General features: G+C 38.0%; 1 protein-coding gene across 1 annotated transcript in view; it reads right to left on the bottom strand.

Moving 5' to 3' along the window:
* Positions 1–20111, bottom strand: part of Ndufs4 (NADH:ubiquinone oxidoreductase subunit S4) — a 103525-nt gene that overhangs the window by 19120 nt on the left and 64294 nt on the right. The window contains exons 3-4 of the mRNA XM_038323412.2: positions 18041–18213; positions 9272–9345 (exon numbers count right to left, since the gene is read on the bottom strand). Of these exons, the coding sequence (XP_038179340.1) occupies positions 9272–9345; positions 18041–18213 (247 nt within the window). The remainder of the gene's footprint in view (positions 1–9271; positions 9346–18040; positions 18214–20111) is intronic.

Here is a 20111-nt window from a genome sequence, read left to right as displayed (position 1 = left end):
CAGGGTAAGTTTGACAGAAAAACATTTGCTGTCTGTAGGGAGTTTTACAAACACTAAAATATATGTGTTGTGGCTCTGACAGAGGTATCCCCAAGGCTGGTGCTTTGGTCAGCCAAGTACTTAAGCCAAATGAGCCATCTCAGAGCCAAGGTCTTCCTGGCCTTCTCCCAGTCTCCTGTTTCTGGCCCTTCTTTCCCAGAGCGAGCTTTTTCTGAATTCCCTTTATCTGCTATGGTTTACACTTACCCGTCTCCCAAAGGCTCAGGTGAAGGTCTGGTCACAAAGGGGTGACAGTGCTGCGAGGAGCAGGGGCTGCGCGGAGGAAGCTGTGTGACTGGAGCCCTTCCCTCCCCTCTGCTTCTGAGGCACTGCCAGGTCAAGTGAACAGCTGCCTCCACATCATACTCCCCTGACAAAATGTTCTACCCCAAAGCAAGAGGGCCAACCGACTGCAGACGGAGATTTCTCAAATAAGAAGCCAAAGTGAATCTTTTCTAGTGTTGATGGGAACGGGACATAGCAACTGGGGAGGCAGTTCAGGATAAAAAGACCACAAAGAAAAGGGACCGGTTTCTTTCTTGGCTACCAGCTAGAAATGTCCTTGAGTCTATGGGCAGCCTTGTCCTTGCCAAAGGCTAGAAGATGCGAGGAATGGGGTCTGTTATTTCCTAATCTCCTTTCCTTTTCCTGGAAACCATCCTGAGGACATGGCAGAAACTATAAGGTACTGCAGCATCTGGAAGGAATTGGACACACCAGCTCACCTATCCCTACTTCCTCTACCTGGTAAAGCCTTACTAATCCAAGGCAGTGCAATGACAGTGTATTTTCTGAGAAACCTCTTGAGATTATGTATGTTTAATAAAATGCTGATTGGCCAGCAGCCAGGCAGGAAGTAGAGGAGGGGCAAGGAGAACAGGAGAATTCTAGGAAGAGGAAAGATTCAGTCTGCAGTTGTCACCCAGACACTGAGAAAGCAAGATGAGAATGCCTGGCTGATAACAGGTACCAAACAACATGGCTAACATCAGTTCAAGATGTTATGAACTAATTATAAGAATTAATAAGAAGCCTGAGCTACTAGGCCAACCAGTTTAAATGATTAATGTAGAACTCTGTGTGTTTCTTTGGGACTGAACGGCTGTGGATCAGGAAAGGACAGAAACCTTTGTCAACACACTACTCATTTTTTTTTTTTTTTTTTTTTTTTTTTTTTTTTTTTTGCTGTTTTGTTTTTCAGCCAGCGTTTCCCAGTGTTAACAGCCCGGGCTGTCCTGGAACTCGCTTTGTAGACAAGGCTAGCCTTCAACTCACAGAGATCTGCCTGCTCCTGCCTCCCAAATGCTGGGAGTAAAGGCCTGTGCCATAACTGAGAGGGTTAATCTATAACTTCTAAAACTTGCCCTTGGTGGTTCTTAAGTTTCATGCTTTTAATCTGTGAGTTAACATTAAAGCCACTGGCTCAGGGCAGTTTTGGTGGTGGGTGGTGGTCAAGTTTCTGGACCTTGGCTCCCTATGAAAGATCCATCTTTCTCAAAATTATTCTATTAATTAATTAATTGATTAATTAATTAATTATGTATACAATATTCTGTCTGTGTGTATGCCTGCAGGCCAGAAGAGGGCACCAGACCCCATTACAGATGGTTGTGAGCCACCATGTGGTTGCTGGGAATTGAACCCAGGACCTTTGGAAGAGCAGGCAATGCTCTTGACCTCTGAGCCATCTCTCCAGCCCTCAAAATTATTCTAAAATATTCTTGTATCACTTTTTGGGAGGGTATTTTTTAAGACAAGGTATCTACATGGCCCTGTTGTCCTGGAACTCACTCTGAAGAACAGGCTGTTCTTGAACTCAGAGATCTACCTGCCTCTGCCTTCTGAGTACTGGGAATAAAGAAGTGTGCCAGAGATCTACCTGCCTCTGCCTTCTGAGTACTGGGAATAAAGAAGTGTGCCATGTAGCCCAGCTCTGTGTCACTTCTATTTTGTTTAAGTTAAGTATTTAGGCACAGCAACATAAAGCGATACAGCAAACTGACTAAATGCTCATAAAATAGTAGGCAGCTGTCCATAAAAATAACCATCTTTCATCGCAGGAGAAGACTAGATTTCAGCTGCTCACTGTGCTCGGAGCAACTCTGCATGGCGACCATTAATTGCTCTAAGGGATGCTACCTGAAAACTTAAAGACAATCTGAGCCAGTGAGATGGCTCAGCAGCTAAGGGTGCTTGCCACCAACTATGCAAACCTGAGTGCCAGCTCCAGAATTCACACAGTGGACAGAAAAAAAAATGGACACACATTCATGCATGCACAAAAGAAATTTTTTAAAATCCATAATAAGATAATCTTTGTTCACCACGAGTTTCCTCTTTTCATGCTACCATTCTATTATCTGTCCCTGTGTTCCAACTCCAAACTTTTTTACTCTATTCCACAGTTTACAAGATGAAATCTTGCAACTTTCTGGCCTTTGAATAGTCTATTTGTCAGCTTTATGTCCAATGACTTACCTATCGAAGTTCAAAAGAAAGAGAAATTCCCTTTGCTCCTATGAAAGAAACTGGCATGAAGGCTCAAAGGATGGCTCAACGAACAAGACCAATCATTGGGTGCTCTTCCAGAGGACCTGGGTTCAATTCCCGGCCCCAACATGGTGGCTCAGAACCATCTGTAATCCCAGTCCCAGAGCCTCTGAGGGCACATGACACATACGTGGTACACAGACAGGCATGCAGAAAAAACACCCACACATGAAAAATAAATTATTTAAAAACACAAAAGACTGCTAATCATTTTTCTATAGCTTTTTCTTTGAATTTCTAATCAGTAGGTTTGAATATTGCTATTATGAGACAGAAGCAATAGCAACTTAAAATGACTTAGAAAGTTTAAATGATATGGAGGACAGTTTGCAAATTACTGTGTTTTCTGGAAAGTAACTGAATCTGAAATAATTCTAACTATTCTAACTGAAATTCACCAGTATGTACTGAACACATTAAAGATAAAAATGAATAAAATTCTGTTTTCCCTCATAGGTGCTCACAATTTAATAGGCAGGGTAAATACTACTGTTTGAGTCTCAGGACTATCTAATCTATGCCGCACATAGTGATTCAGCCAACGTGCCTGGCCACACAGCACTGGCGTAAAACAGCGTGTTCTGAAACTGCAAGGCAAAGAAAGTGAGATGTGCAACTGCTGTGCATACGTTGTAAAGGGATCACTGTAAGAGTTCAGAGGACGTGGGGGTAACAACAGCTCTCTAACTGGATTTAAGGCCTGCTCAATAAAAGGGAAATCATATCTTGTACTGGAAACCTAGCCAACTACTCGAGGCTAGTGAGGTCATGGATCTTGGAGGCGAATCCACAGCTAACACTTTACTAAACCAGTATAACCCCTAACTACATTCTAAATATTTATCCCATACCCACAGATAAGTTTCACTGTTGAAGGGCGAGAACTACACTTATCTTTGTAACAGATGGAGATCATTATAGAAACCACAACTGATCAAAATGCAGAGAACAATTGGTGCTTAGTCTCAAATGAGCCATCTCCAACACAATTCCTGCACCTAAGTCTCTAGGCACATTGAGAAAGAGGGAGCAGAAAAAATCTGAAGAGTCAGGATGTCTGTAGTGAGACTGTGTCTCGTAGCAACATCAGGAAAGCTATACACAGGAAGTCTTGGCTGCCTAAACAAGACCTTAAGAAAGACACCAACAGACATGCTGATATGAAAGGAAGAAATCTTACCAGGCCCCAACCTTAAATAAAGAACTCTAGGCAAGCCAAGTGGTGGTGGTGCATGCCTTTAATCCCAGCACTCTATGAGTTCGAGGACACAGCCTGGTCTACAAGAGCTAGTTCCAGGACAGGTTCCAAAGCTACGAAAAACCCTGTCTCAAAGGAAAAAAAAAACAAAAACAAAACTCTAGGCAATTAAGGTATGTTGAGAGTAGGAGAAATAGTCTTCCATAGGGAAATTTTCCCTAGTTAGTTATTCAATACCAAGGGATCAGCCCTGAAAGCATATACATACAAGTAATATTATATCGACTATGCATGTATGTATATTTTTACATATATAAATATAATTATTTGAAAAACAAGGCAGAGGCTATGAATTTGATAGAGGGGAAAACAGTATACTTAAGAGGGTTGGAGGAAAGAAAAGGAAAATAACGTAATTATATTTTAATTTTTTTTATGTTAGAAGGAAAAGAGCTTACCCAGTAGTAATGGAACCAGAATTGGGGAAGAATGGTGAAAAGAGCAGGGGCTGGGAGCAGAACTCAGTTGGCAGGCTACTTGTCCAGTATGTTCAAGACCCTAGGTGTGATCCGCTGCACCTCAAAAATAAGTAACAAAGCAGAGGACAACTAAAACTTTCTGTCATGGGACAAGCAATTATTGTTTTCAATCTTCAGGCCCATATGGTCACTACTACAACAGCTGTCCCACCACAGAGAAGTCAGCATGGACTATATACAGATGAATAGATAGTATTTTTTTTTCTTCCAAGACAGGGTTTTTCTCTGTAACAGTCCTGGCTATTGATGAAACTCACTTTGTAGACCAGGCTGGCCTAGAACTCATAGAGATCCACCTGCTTCTGCTTCCCAAGTGCTGGGATTAAAGGTGTGTGCTACCCCTGTCTTTTTTTTAAACGACACTTTTATTTATTTATTTTGTGTGCACGTGTTCATGTGTCACATCTGCATGTATAAGAAGACAACATAGGGAGGAGTCAGCTCTCTCCTTCTATCAATGTGGGCCCAGGGATTAAATTTAGGTTATCAGTGCTTTTATTGGCTGAGACACCTCACTGGCCCATGATTTTTAAATAAAATTTGTTCAAATTGTAAACATGTGACTTGCTACTTAATGTTACTTAATGTCTCTACACCTTAGTCTCCTTGAGTAGAATAATGACTGTTCATGTTTCCTGGGATTCTAATGAGGATTATGACTATTTCTAAATATTAACTTTTGTCATGAGGACATTTGTTGCCTGAGTTATCAAATTACAATAGAGGTCAATAAACTTGTCTGGAAAGCAAGCAGATCTATAAATCTTATTCCTTGTTGTACTTATTCTCTATAAATAACTTTATGCAGGAAATGATAACCATGACTTCTCTTTTTTAAATTTAACATTTAGATGTTAGGGAAAGGAAAAACTAAGAAAATACAGTTCTCTGAACATTCTGAATATATAAATTATCCTTTTTTGTGACAGTTTTACCTTGGCCTCTGACTTTTGGATACTACTAAAAAGTAGGCATATACTACTCACAAACGTGGAACCTTTGAAGTTTTACTTTCAACGGAGCCACCTTTACCAACACAAATACATTTTTCCATGCAAAGAAAATAATGAGATCAGGGTTGGCCCATGAAATAACATCCTTAATATATAAAGTTCTGAGAATTATTCAACCCACCTTCTCATTTCAAAGATGAAATATAAACGTGTATTAAAGACTAAGTGCAATGATGCATGATTGGCCAAGCTATCCTGTGTGGCAAGACAATGTGGAATTAGAATCCCAGTTACTAGCCTCTTAATCCAGCAGTCTATATATTAGTGCTTTTGAACCCCTGTCTCTCCCTCTCCCCACCCCTTCTCTCTGAGACAATCCTGAATTCTCAATCTTCCTGCTTCAAACTCACATGGGCAGGAATTACAGGAAGTACAGGTGTGTGATACCACATATGCTTGATGGATTTCAATGTCCTATATCTGGTAATTTAGACATTAGTTCACTTAACTTTCAACAGCATTTGCTCACAATAAAATGATGTTAGGTAAAGCAGAAAGAAGTTTCATTTATATGTCCCTTACAATGGTCTATGAGAAGTAAATCATATGGAGAGGGTTGCTGGGGAATCCAGGAAAGAGCCTTCAAGCTATGGGGATTCTGTAACACGCTAAGCCATTTATTTACACCTTGTATAGTAATATGAATAAGAATGGCAGTATGGGCTCATATACTTGAATGTTTAGTCACCAAAAAGTAGAACTCTGATAGGATTAGAAGGATAAGAAGGTGTGACCTTGTCAGAGGAAGTGTGTCACTGGGGGTGGGATTTGAGGTTTTAAAGCCCATGCTAGGCCCCAGCTCTTTCTCTGTCTGCAGATCAAGATGTTAACTCTCAACTATTTCTCTAGCAACACACCTGCCTGCTGCCGTGTTCCTGCCATGATGATAATGGGCTAAACCTCTTAAACGGTACGTATCCCCCAATTAAATGTTTTCTTTTCTAAGTGTTTGCCTTGGGTCATGGTGTCTCCCAACAGAACAGTGACTAAGGCACCTTGATTCCACTGTACCTGAAAAGAGTAGGACTTCCCTACTTAAGGATGCACAATGCTAACTGTTAAAGACACATAACAGATCACAAGTACCACACTGAATACAAGACATGGCCTTATCCTGAAAACCAGCATAGCTTTACATTTTTGAGTCTACAGAGAAAGCCCTAATTTCCCTGGGAACAGGATGTCAGTATGTGTCAGGCCTGCTGAAAGTGCTGAAGACAGAGCAGTGGCTCCGACGTCTGCACTGCTGCCGACTGAGACTTCCCTCCACCCTGAGTACAGTTTTCTCAGTCACTCTCTGTTGACCTTTCCCAAGCTACATTTCCTACTGACTTTGATACCCGACTCTCTTTCCTGGTGAGGTAAATCAAATTAGAGAATCACCTGATGTCAATAGCAGCAGTTTCTACTTCACACCTGCAATTCACATAGCAACCGTAGTTATATACGCCTTGTGACCGCTTAGAGAAAGGCTAGCTAGGGATTTAACAGTTTAATTAGATTTCCTGTTATTGAAGTCATGATACAAACCCCAGATGAGTAATTTGCAAGGTGTGAGACATGAAGTATAGAAGGCTGAAGGGATGGAAAACATTAATAGAACTGTTTAATTAAAATACAGAAATGCTATCTTGAATCAAAGTAATAATATGGTTGTGCTGACAACAATTTCACATGTAAGAAATTTAAAACTTGGCCAAAAAGTGTCCAAGGAGAGCACACTTAAGAAACCTTTCTGAAGAAAAGTTTTTTGGTCTATTACTAACAACCTAAGATATATTTACACATAATGTGTCAGCTCCTATCTAATTACTTGCAATTTATCAACTCATTTAATCCTCACGGCAATTCTCATTATATACACGGAAACAGAAGTACAAAGGCACAATGACCAGTCATGGACTCAGATACAGTTAGTTTGGTTGTGAACCCAGGGAATGCTCGGTATATGCCCTGCCATTATCCTGTGTACCCCAGATCCTGACTTTAGACTTTTAATTATAGGCTATGTAGTGCTAAATGAGGAAGTAAAACAAATATTCTAGAAAACATTTATATAGTGCTTTCAGATTTGTACTTCAAATATATTAGATAACACAAATTTTTCACATATGATACCTTATACTAATAATGTACTTAAGGTGTATATATTATCTTTTAATTCAAAGGATAACAAATATAGATTGAAATCCAAATGGCACAACTAGAACTTAAATATCTTTCTATATTAAAATTAGGAGATTTCCTAACATGCTGTCTAGCTATTTCCTTTAAATTCAACTGTTCCACTGTGAAGGAGGAAAGAAGCTCAGGAAGTCAAGGAAACATAGGAAGCTCAGCAAGCTGTAAGACTCCTGGGCCTCTCACTGCAGTTACAGAAGCAATAAACAGTTACTGGGGAGAGGAGACTCTACAGTGGCGCTGCAAACCAGGCAGGAGGCACCCAGGATGGGGTGGGCCTTCTAGTCATGCAGCTACCTTGAAGTATCCACCCAATGAACTTACTGCTAAGGGAGATTTGGGGGAATAGCTTCTTTGGTCTGTTGTTGGTGCCTAATCTGGGGGAATAGTCACTGGCTGACATTTTCCCCAAGAAAAGTCACATAACACATGCACTGTCAAATCCAATGCATTCATTCGGTTACAAATATAAGTATTGCATTTAAGTGTAAGAGACACAAACTGCAAGGATGCCAGATGCAGGGAGGGAGGTACGGGTCAGAGACAAACATTACCAATTACTTACAACATTTCAGGTGAACACCTGACAGTTCTATTTCATACATACTATTTTTATTTTATGTGTATTGCCTGTGTGTGTGTGTATCTGAACACTACATGCATGAGTTACAGATAGCTGTGAGCCACCATGTGGGTGCTAGGAATAGAAGCTGGGTTCTCTGGAAGAGCAGTCATTCCTGAGAGACTATTCTAACCACTGAGCCACTTCTCCAGCTCATTACAAGTACTCTAATGAAAACACATTAAGGCCAAAATGAAATTTAGCATATAATTTCATAAGCGGAATAGCATATAGATTAATATGACCCTAATGCCACCTTTTCAGTACAGTATATTACAGACTTACTAATAGAAAATTATTTTTGATAATAATTTTAAAATTTTGTTTACAGCAAGATCACCACAAACTAATGTACTATTGCTTTTCCAAAAGTTTCAATATATTATTATGCTACATAAATGTAATGTACTGTTGACATTATGTTTGGTATTAGACCTGTCATATCTACTAAAGCAGCAAATGTAGTCATTTAAGCTTAAAGGAAAGTTTAGAATGAATATGAGAGCAGGTAATCCCCTTCCAGTAATTAAAAGGCTATCAGGTAGGATAACAGACATTAGGTTTTAGGTCGAAAGCAGAAAGCCTGTTCCAGTGAAGTGTCACAGTTGGAACAGACCCCTCATGAGATGCAATCAGAGCTTAATTAACTAAATGTTAGGAATGTCTGCAGGAAGATCAGAACAAGGTAAGTGTTAGCCAATGATCTTATTCTCTGCCTTTATTTCAATGTAAATTGATCTTTCATGTAACACTGGACATTCCATTTTAGATTTTATGATCAGCACAGAGAGAATTTTTGATGTAGAAACAAACCTAAAAACCACTGGGTTAGATATACAGAAAGATTTTTTTTTTTCAGGTCAAATTTCATTTACTTAAAACATGTTTTCTCTACATTTATTTACTGTGTGTGTGCATTTATGCACACATATACTGAAGCATGCACATGGATGTCAAAACTCAACTGGGAGAGTTCTCTGTGTCTGTCATGTGGGTGTCAAGGAACAAACTCTGGCTTGGTGGAGGGTGACGGACCAGCTAAGTATCTGTCCAAATTTCAAATTCTTAAATGGTTTCAAGGTTAAAAACACAAAAATCTTATCTTGATTTAGAAAGAAAGGAATCTTACCATTTTTTTCTGCAAAGGCAATTGCAGCTTCTTTGGTACTAAAGGTTAAAACCATGTTGGAGAGGGGATCAGCCCTAAAAGAAAGAATGCCCATGATTTAATATTAAGCCTTGGCTGAAAGACAATCAAAGTTTTAAATGCAGTGTTTAGAAAATAGATAGCTGGTTTAATATCAAGAAAATTATGACAATATTTTATTTGTAATAATCTCTGAAAACACTTTATTTCTGTATTAAGTCTGATTTTTCTAGTATGCATTATCTAATAATAAAAACCATAATTTCAAAAACATTTAAGTTCTCTTTATTAAGGTTTATTATTTTATTGGGGAGTGAAAAGTTTTGAATTAAAAAACCCCAGAAGATTCCCAAACTGACCTTAGAAACTTCAATATCAAGAAATTTACTGCCGAGTAGAACTGCCAGTACAGACAGCCTCTAGTTTATGATAATTTTACCTAAGATTTTCAACTTTATAATGGTGACAGAGTAATATACAACAACATAAAATATTTTTCTTTTAAAAATATTTGAGTTTGTATGTGTGTTTGTACATTGTGAATGTACAGTACATGTGGAGGTCACAGGACCACTTACAAGAGTTCATTTTACCCAGTGAGTCAGACCATTGGCCCAAAGAACTATTTTTCAAATTTTAAACGTTCACCTGAATGATGAACAACAGCAATGAAATGGTTGGCCATGTTGGACCACAGTTTAAACAACTGCATCACTAAACTACTATGTCCAATAGGTTAGTAGTAGGAAACATTTTCAACTCAAGATGCTTTCTATTTATAATGGGTTTGCTGGGACATTAACCCCACTGTAGTTAAGAAGCACCCACATAATACGAATCCTTAAAACAGAACCTTCTCTCAACAAAACTTCATCACTAATAATTTTCTTTTAAAGGAAAGGTCTATAAAATAAGAACAAACATTCTAAGACTTGACATCCCTTATTTTGATGTTCATAAAAGTATAACCATGTTGCTATAAATGTTTAATGTAAATCTCTCAGAGATGAATATGACATTCTCTGGAAACTTACTCAAAACTATCAAAGTAGGGGGCTAGGAACATAGCTTAGCTGGTACAGTTCTTGCCTAGATGCAAGAAGTTAATCCCCAGAACTGAATAAAACTGGATGTGGGAGGCATATAACTGTAATTGTAATACTCTGGGGTGGAGAATCAAGATTAGCCTGCACTCTATGCCCCTATCTTGAGAAGAAAAAGAAGGAGAAATACTCTGGGCAACTTGGACATCTGAAAGATCTATGGCGTAAGCAGAGCACTGAAGCAGCCCCCAGACTGCTGGTGAAATTCTGGCCATAAATTGTGGGCTTTTCTGGGAATCCTTATAATCCCTATAAGCATGGATTCCTATACTAAATTTCCCTTTTAAGAAAAGAAAACCCTTCTTTTGACTATTTATATTAGTTCCAAAATCTAATGATGTTTTTGTAGTGATACTCCTTTCCAAGGTACATGTGGTTTCACAGTTGATAGTTAAATGAACTAGTAATCTTCATAAGAGATAATATAAATATGAGCCAGTGATTTGAAGAGTTTCAACATACACACTGGCTTAGTTCAGAATAGTGTGTGTGTGTGCTTCTGAGAGGGAGAGAGGGGTAGAGAGAAGGAGAGGGAGAGAGACCTCAGAAACCAAGAGAACAGATCCATTTCCTCCAAAGGTGGACAGAGCTTTTTAGTTATCTGCTGTATAAAGAAGTCCATGTAGGTTAAATGGCAAAACTGTTAACAAGCACTCATTCTTCCAGCTGATTTTTCATTCTCCTCCTTCATGTAATATATTTTATAATATTGCTTAATCTTAATCTTTCTGTCTCCTTTATTTGATTCCACCCCACCATTTAACATGTTACCACATTTATCTTCCAATTGTTTATTTCCCAAACCTAGTGCCAAGCCAAAACTCCAAACAGTTTTCTATCATGCACTGTGGTGGTCTCCACCTCCTTACCATTTAAGCCCCTGTACAGTATGGTCAGAAGGCTTTCCAGACATTTTAAATTATCCCTCATAAGTAACCAACTGGTCCTATTAGACTTGTTCCGATGAACACACAGCCTGCACTTGCCCAACAGTGCAGTTTTTCCTTCCATTGAGAATACTCTCCTAGCATCTCTACATGTGGAAATCCACCGCAATCATCTCATGGCTCAGTTTGAGTACCAACCTTTTCCATGAAATCTCTCATACCCTATATCTTTCAATCTTTATATTTCTATTTTTATTTTTATACTCTATTTGCTCAATTCTCAACTACTGAGGTTCCAAGTCAGTAATGATAAAGAAACCTGTATCTTAGTAAGTGTACCTGACTAACAAATAAATAGATGCATAGCAATTATAAACTCTTAACAGAAAAAATGGATGACAGAATATAGTGGCATTTCATTTGTATTTTAATAAATAAAGATTGCCTGATGATCAGAGAGTAAAACAGCCCCACTGGTCAGTTTTACATACCAGGCAGTGGTACACACACCTTTAATCCCAGCAGCCACAGTAGTTGCCATAGAAACCGGGTGGTGTATGCTTTTAATCCCAGTGGTACACACCTTTAATCCCAGCCCTAGAAAGTATAAAGCAGGAGGAGACAGCTTTCAGACATATCTCAATCTGAGATTCCTGGAGGCAGAATCACCATTTCGGACTGAGGTAGAGGTAAGAGCCAACCACTGGCTGGCTGTTTTGCTTTTTGGATCTTCAGGTTGAACCCCAATTTCTCTCTCTGAGTTTTTATTAGTTGAACTTCAAGAGAGAGACCAGAGGCAGACATAACTGTAGAGAATTCTGCCCTCTCTGAAAACGAACTATATAGGAATTCAGTTTCACAGTTGCCCCTTAGGAATTCTCTAGTTTAGACAGATAGGACCAAAGAGAAGTCAAGCAAAAAGACATAGCTTGTCAACACAAGAAATTTGAAGATCAAGTACAGGACAACTAGTGGAGCATCTGGACAAGTGGGGTGAAATCTGTGAAATGGGGAATCTATAGAGCAATAAACTTTTGCATTGTGTATGAATGGACAGGTCTGGGAAGACTGAGAAAAAACTGAACAGCGATTTCAGAAGCTGTCCACTTCAGGCTAAAACAAGTCAGGACTTGCTGAGCACCTTGTACTCTCCACTGGAATGTCAAAGACTATGTCTTTTAAACCTAAAATTGTGAATTTCAGAACTAAGCCATGCCCCAACAAGGCAAGGCTAACAAAACAAAAAACAAACAAAAAAAATCAATCCTTCACTTGTTCCAGTGAATATGACTATCTACTAGAACAAAACTCTACAGAGGTGCTGTCATTAATTCAAGACAAGTAAGGATCAGAATTAGTATATTACTAATACTCCACGATATAAACTAATTTGATTATAAATCAATGACTATTGTTTTAAGGGTTAAGTAAAATATCAGTAAGTCACACATTCATTAAAAGATCCAGATGGGATTCTTCACTTCAGATTTACATGCAAAAAGTCTAACTGAAAACCAGAGTGTTGCTGGTAGTAACATGGGTGAATCCTGCAAATTCAATGTTGCTCAAAAACACCAGTCACAGAACATACAAAGGATTCTCTTTAATAAATACAAAAATAGGCTAAACACTTCTAGGATATTAGACATGATGTTTCTCAATGTGGATATATTAATACATTTCATTGTTCTTTATCTATGGTGTTTTTTAAAGAGTCATTTTTGTAGACATTTAGAATTTTAACACAAATGTATAAAAATTATCATAAATATCTAATAAGTATTGACTTAATGGAGTTATGACTCCATAAAAATTATCTACAAAGCCTTCTTGCACTGAGAGTTTTATTCAATGACCTCTGACAAGAAAAGAATGCTAAGTACAGAGGTGCTTGAGAGATGCCCTCCACAGACTCACATATTTGCATTTCTGGTCACCAGCTGGTGGCATGTGTGGGGAGATTAGGGAACCTTTAGGAGGAGAAGCCTCTGGAGGAAGCAGGACACTAGGGCAGACTTTGAAGGTTTATGACCTCACTCTACCTTGTGTTAATCTATCAGCTTCCTCTGTGTGGGTATACATGTCATCAACCAGCTTCCCAATCCTGAAACGTGTGCTATCAAATCTGACCAGGAGACCTATGAAGCCACATATATGCCTATAAACACTGAAAAAAATCCACAAGAATACATTCTATATTGACTGAGTTCTCTTCTGTGGAGATAGTAAGTATGTGCAAAATAGTGGATGGATAGAAGGCAGGAGAGGACTAGCCAATAATTTCCTGTATCCAGATTACTACCATCGACAGCTACAAATACTCATTTACTTGTTCACAAAAGCAATAAAGAGAAGTAGGCCATACTTAAAGAATTTACAAAACTGAGCCAAATAATTCAAACAAACTTTAAAAGTAATGAAGTCAAACAGTGCTAAAAGAAAAGATGGCACAGACAATACTATTTACTAACTGATAAGCCAAAGGACTAATGACAAGCCTACAAATCATGTGCACATTATATTGTGTTATTATGGGTTGAAGGTCAAGCATACTATGTGGATAATGAGGCAACAAAAGAATTAACATCAAAATTCATGAATACCTCTGCTTAAACGAGAGGGCCTTCCATGCCCATGTGACATGAAACAAAATACTTGTTTTTAGAAACTAAATGACAGGTTGATACTTCTCTAATGACATGGCTCAGTAGGTTGAGGGTTCTTGCTGCCAAATGTGATGACCTGATCTCACATTCATACACATGCACACATTAAATAAGTATCAAAAAGAAAGAAATCTATGAGTTTAATATCCAACTAGCTGTACTATTAAATGACAAGGAATGTTTATTTTGGCCCCACTGTGCTACCCTGTTGGTTTAAGGAGATTTATACTGTAAAAACCCTGGGTCAAACTTGTGATGATCTTTGTATCTTATAATATTTTTCAAGTTTACATAAAGATAAATCTTTTACCTTTGAGTTCTAACATTTAAAAGACTCGGGTAATTAAAAGAGCATAAGAAGCTTGCCATTCAGATATAAAATGTCAATACAGTACTTAAAAATGAGAATTTTAAAATCTTAAAAACAAACATCAAGGCACACTTATTGTTAGAAAGTGGCCTTTCAAAAATTATTTTTTTAAATAAAACAGTACAAATAGGTAACGATGAAATTTATTCACTATATTTAAAACCAAAACTATGTTCATTAGTCATGAAGCTTACTTCCACAGCAACCTCCTTATATGCCTCCACTGGAACAAGCAAATAGATAGATAGATAGATAGATAGATAGATAGATAGATAGATAGATAGATAGATAGATATAGATGGATGGGTGGGTGGGTGGGTGGATGGGTGGATGGATGGACGGATGGACGGATGGATGGATGGACGGACGATCTGGGATGAAGCTTCTGTCATGACACTAACAGAACTGCAGAACTGCCCTTTCTGTTAGCACTGCTCTACTCTAGGAATCAGCGTCTTTTCTGTTTGTGCATTAATTACAAGTCAGGAAAAGAATCTCCAAACAAACACAAAGATTCTCTTTCTAGGTGCTATGTCAAGTTTCTTGAGCTTTTAACTGTAAAATTTCTTCACCATTGGAACTAGGTCCCTGTTAAATCCTCCATGTTACTTCATATGGCAGATTCAAACCAAAGGTAGTCAATCTACTAGGGGGGGAAATTTATCAAATCTAGGTCACATACAGGGGGAAATTTTGGGTCTTTAGAAAAAGGAGTCTTTTAGGTATAAGATCTATGGTCGTTTCTCTTTCAACATATTCAAGAATGGCCTATCAATACTAAAAATTAATTGAATAGATACTTTCTTATTCCTGTTAAAGTAGTTCTCTCATCAAAATGAAAATTTTAAGCTGAAGATGTGGATTTGATGTAGAATATTTACCCAGCATGCATAAGGTCGTAGAGTTGATCCCAGTACCACATCTGCACACAACTATAAACCTACAGACACATATAGACCTAGGCTTTAAGTATTTTCTTACACTCGACATGCTAATATTAGATATATAATGATAACATATAGGTAGATTTGAGAACCCAAATTATGGTGAAGCCATTAATTTGAGATACAAAATTTTATGATTTAGTTTTATTATTATGTGTATGCATGTGTGTCCACATGGAGGTATGTGCACATGAATGCAGATGTCCATAAAAGTCAGAGGTGTCAGACTACCCTGGAGCTGGAGTTACATAGTGTGAGCCACACAGTGTGCGTGCTATGAATCAAACTTGGATCTTCTTCAAGATTTCTTAACCACTGTGCCATCTCTGCAGCCCAAGATAAAAATTTTGTAAATGATAAACTTATAAATACAAAAAGTTCACTTTCCAATATCAACAGTTTTATAAAAGGTTTAAAATATGTCACAAAAGAAGTCAAAATTCACTGTTTAAACAATAATTTTATGTACTTTTTTTTCTGTTATTAAGAAGACAAACATTTGCTGGACAGTGGTGGTATATGCCCTTAATCCCAGCACTCGGGAGTTTGAGGCAGGCGGATCTCTGTGAGTTCGAGGCCAGCCTGGTCTACAGAGCGAGTTCCAGGACAGCCAGCGTTGACACTCCCTACTCCCCGCAAAAGAGAAGCTAAACACTGAAAACCTAATGATTCTGATATCAGCAAATGTGACAGTTCCTGCTTTGGTAAAACAAGTCAGTCATGGTTCTTCATACTATATTTTTCAAGCTAATTTTGGTTACTTCTTAATGACAGCAAAGAGAACCAATTTTTAAAAAATATTTTAAAATTAAAAAAATGCAAAACAACAGTGCAGACAAAGCAACTATAGAGAAGCTCTCTACAGTAAAGACACACTTTACTCTATTGTAAGAAACTGTGTTCCGAAAAGAGCTCTACCTCCTATGCATGGAGAGTGTGGGATTTCCAAACCATATTAATTAAGTAATCAGTATTTCAGAATCAAAGTGTGATATTCCCAGAAGGAAAGCTATGATGATGACACCTGGAGGGTATTTGCAGAAGCATAGCAAAATGAAATGTGCTTACTAAACCAAATGATGAGGCTTAAGACACACTACACAAAGTGTGATATCTGGCATTTGAGAAAATGTTTTAGCAGCGGTAGGTCTCTCTGGCCCTTTCTTGCCCTTCTATCCTGAAGCAGGCTGTATTTCTGACCTTCCTCTGACGTCATTATGAAATATTCGTTCTAGAGGTGACTGTTATACCTAGAGAAAAGGAATGTATCCCTGAAGACACGGGCTACAGATGAGAACTTAAACAAAGAAACACGAGTTACTACCATTAATTAGATCAAAGCTCCTCAGTCTCAGCATAGCTTTACACAACTGTCTATACATCATCAAATCTAAGCATAGGAATACACAGGATTCTCTCTCTTTAGGTCTTTATTTGAAGACTGTTTCATATAAAGTGTATATACACTTGTATGTTTATTCTATTATTAATCTTGCTATTGATGCCTCGGTCATTAGTGTTGTGATGGTATAAATACATCTGTGTGTGTGTGCGTATGTGTCTGTGTATAAACTTCACAAAATTTAACCTTTTCTTCTCTCTTTCCCTTCCTCATCCCAACTCCTTTTTGTTTCCTTTCTCATAGTGTCTCATTGTTTTAACCCAGGCTGGTTTCAAACTCCTTATCATTTGCCCCATTCTTCAAAACTCAGGTATTACATGTATTGGCCACCATGTTAACTACCTTTATATTCTTATCTAAAGTGTTTTCATCAAAACAAGCTAGGATATAAAAGGTATCAATGCTGAACCAGGATCTGTTATTGCTGGAGATGCATTCGTATATGAGTCCCAGGAACAGATGAACACACTAAAATCTCACAGAACTCATAAGAATGATTGTAAGATTCTAACCACTAGGTATGGATAAAGAATTTTCTTCTAAATTTCCACTGGAAACACATGATTTACAAAAGACTCCATATATTACATGAAACATAAAATATAAGAGACCAACTCTTGGAAACTATGTTTTATATAATTTGCTCAATATAATTCTATAAAACTACAACATGGAAGAATATTTAACAAAAAGTTTCCAGAATACAGCAACAGAAACAGATGTCTTCTAAAATTTATTCCACTATGTTCTAAAAATTACTTTATAATTAATTTATAATCTTAATCCTAAGATCTCAGGAAATTACACGTATCCCTCAAAATTAGGTAACTTCTGATTTCTGTTTGATACTTCTAACAAACAAAATAAATGTTATGCAGGAATATTATTTGAATTTAAAAATAAATTGAAGCTGAGCATGATGGCACACTAAGGAAATAGATGGTAGGACAGCCACAACACCGAGGCCCGTCTGGTCTATAGCAAGTTCTGGGCTGACCAGAGCTACACAGCGAGAGCTTGCTTCAACAAACTAAAAACCAAACCAAAACAAAGACCACTTTAGTGTCACTAAACTATTGCTATCACTCCCAGAGTATTTTCAACTAGTATTCATGTCATTTATGAATGCTGTCTTATAACAGTATCCAAAAATAGTACTTCTGCAGTTTATTGTTATGTCCCAAATACATATGAACATGACTACAGATATATAAAAGAATATATATATTTCCATGTTTTAGTTGTAATAAAATCTAACTGTACTAAAAAGGATTTTCACAAGCTTACTAGCTCTAAGAAAAGTTAGTGTTTTCTTTACAAAAAAAAAAACAATTACTATTTTTAACAGAAAATCCGAAAACAAAATTCAGAGTACTCACGTTGATGCCCAACCCATCAAAGGATTTTCCCATCTCTCTCTGGTATCAAACTCCAACTTCCATTTCTTTGTGTTGTTTACTCCAGACTGCATGTTATTGCGAGCAGGAACAAAGATCCTGACCTTTCTGGTTTTTATGTGCTCTTCTGGAACACCAGTTAAAGTAGTGATATCCTGAGGAAGAATAAGAAAGTAAACATCTTTGAACCCCTGCATAGCAATTGATGCACCTTTCCCACTTCCCACCTCTATGTGCTTGTTTTCTGATTTGTTTGTATACTGGGATAATCTTTCTGGCTTCCTTCACTACTACCTTGATATTTTATTTTATGAATCTCCATTGTACTATCTGTAAATAGTAAAGGTGAGAATTGGTTTGGGGGTACAGTGAAAGAAGAGCTATCAAATTTTTTTCTCTCCTTTGTACAGATTGAACCTGAGGCCTTCTGTAGGCCGAGCAAGTGGCTAAGCACTGAACTATCAACAGTTCATCATGCTCTCCCTTCCTTTCTTTGATAGACTCTCTTGTATCCAATAGCTTCCCCCTGCTTCCACCTCTGGAGACAGCATAGTCATTTCTGAGGTGTGTGTAGACAATGCTCCATTCTTACTTTGTGATAAAGGATAACAGACGCTACAGAAGCATAAAAGGCCCATTAAGGGAAAGTTGTTACCTTCTAGCCAAAAGAATGAAATCTGCCTTTAGGTGGAGAGGTGGCACTGACTCCTCCCTTAAGAACTAATCTCATGGTTGTAAACGGAGACTGCGAGTTCATTTCCCAGTTGCCAGACCCGAACAATCACACAGAAACTATATTAATTATACTATTTGGCCAACGGTTTAAGCGTATTCCTAGCTAGCTCTTACATCTTAAATTAGCCCATTTCTATTAATCTGTGTATTGCCACAAGGCTGTGGCTTACAGGTAAGGTTCTGGTGTCTTCTCTTTTGGCAGCTACATGGAGTCTGCTTGACTCTGCCTTCTTTCTCCCTGCATTCAGTTTAGTTTTCCTGCATAACCTATATTCTGCCCTGCTCTAGGCCAAAGTAGCTTCTTTATTAACCAGTGGTAATAAAACATATTCATAACATACAGAGGGGAATCCCACATCACATGTTACCAGCCAATCACCTTGCCAAGGGACCATCCCTCTGGAGTGGGTTCACCTTAAGTCAAGTTAAAGAGACAAGAGGAGTAATTAGTGCTTATTAGGGATAAATTTTCCTTCCCAGAATTCCTATCCCCTAGTGTAGTACCTATAAGGAGTCATCAAGAGGTTCTGAGTGAGAACTCAGGAAGGTCTAACTTTCCCTTATTCTCTTCTAGATGGTTGCCAGAGCCTATGTTTGTTTTCTTTGGTACTCTGAATTTGTTTTTGAAGAAAGGGTTTCTCTGTGTAGCCTGGCTGTCTTGGAACCTGCTTTGTAGACTAGGCTAGCCAAAGCCTCCCTGAGTGCTGGGATTAAAGGTGTATGCCACCATGCCCAGGGGTACTTTGGGATTTTTAAGTCTTTCTCTAAAGCTCCTGTCACTGAGAAGTGACTGCTTGTCCATCATGTGACTGACCTCCATGCTGTCTTAACTCAAATGGCATGACCTTTCCTCTTCTCTATTTCCCTCCTCCTGGCCGCTATGAAGATATACAGCTTGCTGCCCTGGGGTTTCCCTTTTAAGGGCTAGCTTAAACTGTCCCCGAGATTCTTGAATTCTTTCATTAATGAGACTAACAAACCTAAGGGGGATTCTGACATCTCTGATAGCATTTGGTGATTCCATCAGAACTCTCCCAAATTTCTGGTATCAGACAAAAGAGAGATACATATATATTTATATAAATACATACAATATGTAAAAATATAAATGCAATTTTTAATAAAGGGACACAATCACTTACTAAATTTTAAATAGAAAAAAAAACCCTGTCAGTGGTTTTTATGTCAAACTGCTCACCACTGGGCAAAGTCTGAAACTGTACATAAAACAAAAAAGCTTTAGTGTTTTTTTCTCCCTATGGTGGATGACTGAAAGAGTAACACAGAAACCCAACTTGTAAAGGTACGCCGTAAGGTG

This window comes from Arvicola amphibius, chromosome 3, assembly GCF_903992535.2.
Source record: "Arvicola amphibius chromosome 3, mArvAmp1.2, whole genome shotgun sequence".
NCBI lineage: Eukaryota > Metazoa > Chordata > Mammalia > Rodentia > Cricetidae > Arvicola > Arvicola amphibius.
This window is presented reverse-complemented; position numbering and strand designations above follow the sequence as displayed.